The 6,099-nt window shown below is 46.0% G+C and overlaps 1 protein-coding gene across 1 annotated transcript in view; it reads right to left on the bottom strand.

The window, feature by feature from the left end:
- Positions 1 to 4,745: 4,745 nt before the first annotated feature.
- Positions 4,746 to 6,099, bottom strand: part of ANKRD35 (ankyrin repeat domain 35) — a 53,099-nt gene continuing 51,745 nt past the window's right edge. Inside the window, exon 13 of the mRNA XM_056853666.1 lies at positions 4,746 to 4,884. Coding sequence (XP_056709644.1) covers positions 4,774 to 4,884 — 111 coding nt within the window. The 3' untranslated portion in view covers positions 4,746 to 4,773. The remainder of the gene's footprint in view (positions 4,885 to 6,099) is intronic.

Here is a 6,099-nt window from a genome sequence, read left to right as displayed (position 1 = left end):
TCAGATTCAGTCACTTTACCAGACAGCTGCTGAATATTCCCAATGAAAGCTTTCAGAATACTGAGATTTTATTATCTTTTAAATAAACTTGGTGTGTTAGGCTCATGTTGTAATTTTCATACTGTTAGTGCTGTGATGTTATGTCATGAAAGGCTGTATTGATCCATGTTTTGTGCTGCTGTTTTTCTATTTGTTTTAAATGTTACGGATTTATATTCTGATTTTATGGTTTTACTATAGTTACACGTTCTGGAAACTACAATTATTGGAGAGGAGGGATAGAAATGTTTTAAAATAATGAATAAATTTTGTTCACCTGCTGGTTCCACCCTGTCCATCTGATCATATGTAAGGACTATTGTAAGCCCTTTGGGGCAGGGGCTGCCATCTCTATCTTCTGTACAGCATTGTTGCTTTTAAGTATATATTTTAGACTAGGGATGAGGGCCAATAACTTATTTGTGTGCCCGCAAACATATTTTCAAGTGTATGTTAAATAAGCCCTGACCTGGACAGCCCAGGCTAGGCTGATCTCATCAACTCTTAGATGTTAAGCAGGGTCGGCCCTGGTCAGTATTTGGATGGGAGACCCCCAAGAAATACCAGGATCACTATACAGAGGAGGGCAATGGCAAACCACCTCTGCTCATCTCTTGCCTTGAAAACCCTACGGGGTCGCCATTAGCCAGCTTTGACTTGACTGCAAAAAATGCACAACGGGGAGCTGCAGCTAATCCTAGCTCTTCTCTGCCAGTGAACCATTACATAATTTTGTTCAAAGATTTGTTTGACTCATTCATACATTAAACATTGTGTGCGTGCACCTAAAACAGACTTTGTGAAGAGGCTGTTAGTACATGGATCAAGTGCTTAGGAGTGGACCCTTCAGCGTGTACAAACATACTTAAAATTAGGAGTGAGACTACTGTGCTGCTCCTGCATGCAGTCGTCTTGACATAATCAATCACAGGGAAAACCAGCTCTGCCAGTGCACAGCAGAAACAGCTGCGCCCAGCACTGATTGGCTGCTACCTGCACCACTAAGAAACCCTATTTCTTTATTTCTTGTTTTATTCCACTGATACCCCGCCCTTCCCCAGCAAAACTGGGCTCAGGGCGGCTTCCAACAATCGACAGCCAACCTCAAAGGGAGACAGACAATATATCCAATAATAAAATCACTCTAGCTAAATCAATAAAACCACATCCAATTAAAATTCCAGCATTTTATTTGTTTCTTCTTTATAGCTGTATGGCACTTAGGGTTGCCAGGTCCCTCTTTGGGAGATTTTTGGGGCGGAGGCTGAGGAGGGCGGGGTTTGGGGAGGGGAGGGACTTCAGTGCCATAGAGTTCAATTGCCAAAGCGGCCATTTTTCTCCAGGTGATCTGATCTCTATAAGCTGGAGATCAGTTGAATTAGCAGGAGATCTCCTGCTACTACCTGGCAGTTGGCAACCCGTTATGAATAGAAAGTCACTGCCCTCAACCATAGGCCTGGCAGAACATCTCTGTCTTGATGGGCCTTGGTCTGATCCAGCGTGGCTTTTCTTATGTTCTTATCTGACAAGATCGGGCTAGCCTGGGCTATCCATGTCAGTCTTTATGTTTATGTGTGTGTTTTTTTGGGGGGGGGGCTGTCTTGTCAATTGCACAAATCTCTCATCAATGCCTGTGTGTGCCTGTTTAGTCATGGCCTTTTGAAGAAGAAGGAGGGCGGACCAAAACCTAGGCTGTTGAAACTGACATTGTTTCCCCCGATCTTGCCAGCTTCACCAGAGACACCCGTTCTGTGCTGAGAAAAGCAGAAGCTTGCTTGCTTTATAAACTCATCAAATTTGTACGACGGACAAAGCTTATGCAAGATATTGATCCCCCCCACACTTCTTGGGCACTAGACCCCTTTCCCGTCCTTCCGTCTGGCAGCCTAAGAAGCAGGACCTGTGGGCAGGGAGCAGATACAAGCTGTGTCCCATACCAAGCCTTCCACCCTGTTGCTTCTATCTAATATAACAGCATGATGGCTTCCCCATGTTCTCTTCTTGCATCCTCCTGGAAAGGTCATCAGCTCAAAAATCCTGGCTATTTTGCTTTGTTCCCTAACTGGAGTTGGCAGCTAAATCCCCTTTTGCTCCACCTTTTCTCTATGGAAACAGTTTTTGTCTCGGTCTTCCCATTGCATTGTGAGGCAATGTATAAGGTTGGCCGCTCTGACTTGGCTGTACTGGGGGGGTCAGTTGGGGGAAACAAAAATGACTGCAAAGGGGCAGGAAGGAGAGGGATAGAACAGACTAATTTGCACTTACAGCTGGCGTTTTACATAAAGAGGAGTTTTGCAGGCTATGGGAGCCCGGACCCTTGAAATGTTTTCCAGCCCTTCCCCTCCTCATTTCTGCAACACCCAAATGCTGCACATGTAGGATCCCCAGACAATTGCTGAGATTTTGGACCACAGAACAATTTTCACAGATTATGGAAGGGTCTTTCAGGTAGAAAACAACCTGCAAACCCCCCCTTCTGCATCATCACCAGACAATCTGCCGTTGTTGTTGTTTTTATCTGTATGTGGGGAGCTGTGAAAATTCTGGCGTGAGAGTGCCATGTGTCAGTCACGACACACACACTGCTGCGTGTTAGTACTTCACACAAAGTGCATTCTGTGTAGGAATCTCTTAATGTTTCAAAATAATCAATAAAGCAGCAGGATCGCCCACTTCCAAAACACTTCAAGCATGAGCCAACCTTGCATGTGTAGAGGAATTGCTAAGTGTTGCTCCCCCACCCTTTTCCTTGGCATTAATGCATGTAGCGCATTGGCCTATTGCTGCAACAGAGATGTCTATGGGCCCCTGCCACAGTGCCCATCCTACCTTCACTCTCTGTTAAGCCAGCGTGGTGTCGTGGTTAAGAGCAGTGGTTTGGAGTGGTTTGATTCCCCACTTCTCCACATGAGTGGTGGACGCCTGTCTGGTGAACCGGGTTGGTTTCCCCACTCCTACACATGAAACCAGCTGGGTAAACTTGGGCCAGTCACACTCTCTCAGCCCCACCTACCTCACAGGGTGTTTGTTGCGGGGAGGGGAAGGGAAGGAGATTGTAAGTTGGTTTGATTCTTCCTTAAGTGGTAGAGAAAGTTGGCATATAAAAACCAACTCCTCCTCCTCCTCCTCTTCTTCATTACTCAAACACTAATTTGGCTCATGCAGACTACAGAAAGACTTTTGCTGCTTTTGTGCCCAGAGAAGGAGGGGTAAGGAACTCAGTTCTATTGAGCCACAGGGCAATTTTTCCACGCGTTGACATGGCACCTGCGTGAGAGCAGCTTGTGCTTTTATCCTTTAATGCTGGTTTCTGTATACTGGCGCTCAATCCATTTGGTTTCCTTTGTTAGGATCAAAACGGGCAATTTGTGGGGTGGAAGTGGTGAAGACCAGTTAGTGGGTCAAAGACCTTTTGGCCAAACAAAACATTTATCCTTTATTTGACTTTTCAGGGGTCCAAAGGAAAATGACATTTTAAAAACAGAAAATGAACGGAGCAGAGGATAAACAGCAACAACACAAATCCTTTGAAAGTGTTAAAACCCCTTTAATCGAAGATTTAACAAATGATTCTTAGCCAGGGAATGGAGGTGGGAGGCATTTTTTGGTCCAAGCCCCACTAAGAAAAACGGCAGGGCTCTCGCTCAGTTCCCTTTCATTTCAATGGGGCACTTATGGGGAAATTTCCCAGCGGATCGTAGCCCACATCAATGAATGCAAGAGGGGTATTTGAATATAAATAAGCACCATGGGGCTAGCTCAGCAGTGACAAGACCAGTCACAATGGCACTGATTATTAAGAGGGGGTGTTTCTTTCACTCTGTTATATACTACTTGCTTCCCATGATCCTATTGTTACTTTCCTTCCTTTTAACCACTCCGGTCTCCCGCCCCCACCCTAAATTCCCAATTCTGTTTTAAAAAAGAGAGAGAGAGAGAGAGAAAAGAAAGAAAAGAGCATGCTGGTGTATGTGTTGCCTAATTTCCGTAAGTAATTCCAATTGCAGAATTGCATCGTAGAGGAGGACAACAAAGATGGTGAGGGGTCTGGAAATCAAGTCCTGTGAGGAAAGGTTGAAGGAGCTGGGTATGTTTAGCCTGAAGAGAAGACGGAGAGGGGATATGATAACCGTCTTCAAGTACTTGAAGGGCTGTCACATAGAGGAGGGTGCCGAGTTGTTTTCTGTTGCCCCAGAAGGTCGGACCAGAACCAACGGGTTGAAATTAAATCAGAAGAGTTTCCATCTAGACATTAGGAAGAATTTTCTAACAGAGCGGTTCCTCAGTGGAATAGGCTTCCTCGGGAGGTGGTGGGCTCTCCTTTCCTGGAGGTTTTTAACAAAGGCTAGACAGCCATCTGTCAGCAATGCTGATTCTATGACCTTAGGGAGATCATGAGAGGGAGGGCACCTTGCCTATCTTCTGGGAATAGAGTCGGTCACCAGGGGTGGGTGGGGGAGGTAGCTGTGAATTTCCTGCATTGTGCAGGGGGTTGGACTAGATGACCCTGGTGGTCCCTTCCAACTCTATGATTCTGTGATTCCAATTGGAAGCATCAGAGTGCAGATTTTAAACACACACACCCTCCACCACCTCTTTTGTTTCATAACATTGGGACGTGGCTACAATTTAAAAGTTTTTTAAAAAAAGAGACTGGATCTCATCCCGTCTTGCCCTAAGCAAATACGTATGATAATACTCGGTATTTATGTAGCATTTTTGGTGATCCGGAAGTCAAAGATGGCTCCTGTTCTCTGGTAACGAAGGAGCGTACCAGTTTCTGGATGTAGAAGTGACTGACCAGTGTTCCTCTTCTCTTATTATCGTCCACAGTGGGATTAAATCCTGCAGTGAAGAAATAATTGCAGTGCTCAGCATAGTTCGCATGGTGTGCTGTGGAACGGCAAACTTGAATTTGCCAGGAAGTCTGGACTGTCAGACTGAAAATCTTGAACCCTCATCCCCACTCCACTATGAAGCTCAATGCATGCCCTTGGTCCCTCACGCTCTTTTTCTCTCTCAGCCTAACCTACCTTACAGGGTTGTTGTCAGGATAAAAGTAGGAAGGGGAGGACCATGTATGCTGCCCTGAACTCCTTGGAGGAAAGCTGGGATTTAAAAAAATCTGCTAGATCCCAAGAAGTATGAGATCAACTATGATTACTGAGCGGTGGAAGGAAATTAATCTGCTTAGAGGCCATTCTCTTTAGGATAGTGTTCTGAGCAAGCTCTTTGGATATTAGGGTTGCCAGGTCCCTCTTCCCCACCAGTGGGAGGTTTTTGGGGGCGGAGCCTGAGGAGGGCAGGGTTTGGGGAGGGGAGGGACTTCAATGCCATAGAGTCCAATTGCCAAAGCGGCCATTTTCTCCAGGTGAAGTGATCTCTATCAGCTGGAGATCAGTTGTAATAGTAGATCTCCAGCTAGTACCTGGAGGTTGGCAACCCTAATGGGTATGCAAAATGGTCCTCTTTCTCTCACTGTCACTTGAGGTATTGCACAGCCTGGCACTATGACTTTTGAGTTAATGCCTTTTTGGTAGCCAGTGGCTACTACTGTAGCCCACTGGAATTGGTATCACCAGTGCAACAGGGCTGAAGGAACTGTTTGGCAGATTTGAAATCTGGCACGGGGGTGGGGGAAGCAACAACTGACTGGAAAGCCACAGTGCTGGGGGAACTCCACGACTGTGTTGTGTAAGGGCAGGACTAGTAGTTACTCACTAGAGCCTGAATTGCTTTCTAATTCATTACCAAAAGACCCCATATACTTCTCTGGTGCTCTCAGGTTGATTCACCAAACCCAAGATCCCCTTGGTTCTTGTAGGTTATCCGGGCTGTGTGACCGTGGTCTTGGTATTCTCTTTCCTGACGTTTCGCCAGCAGCTGTGGCAGGCATCTTCAGAGGAGTAACACTGAAGGACAGTGTTACTCCTCTGAAGATGCCTGCCACAGCTGCTGGCGAAACGTCAGGAAAGAAAATACCAAGACCACGGTCACACAGCCCGGATAACCTACAAGAATCAATGAACTCTGACCGTGAAAGCCTTCGACGATACCAAG

This window comes from Euleptes europaea, chromosome 7 (genome assembly GCF_029931775.1).
Source record: "Euleptes europaea isolate rEulEur1 chromosome 7, rEulEur1.hap1, whole genome shotgun sequence".
Classification (NCBI taxonomy): domain Eukaryota; kingdom Metazoa; phylum Chordata; class Lepidosauria; order Squamata; family Sphaerodactylidae; genus Euleptes; species Euleptes europaea.
This window is presented reverse-complemented; position numbering and strand designations above follow the sequence as displayed.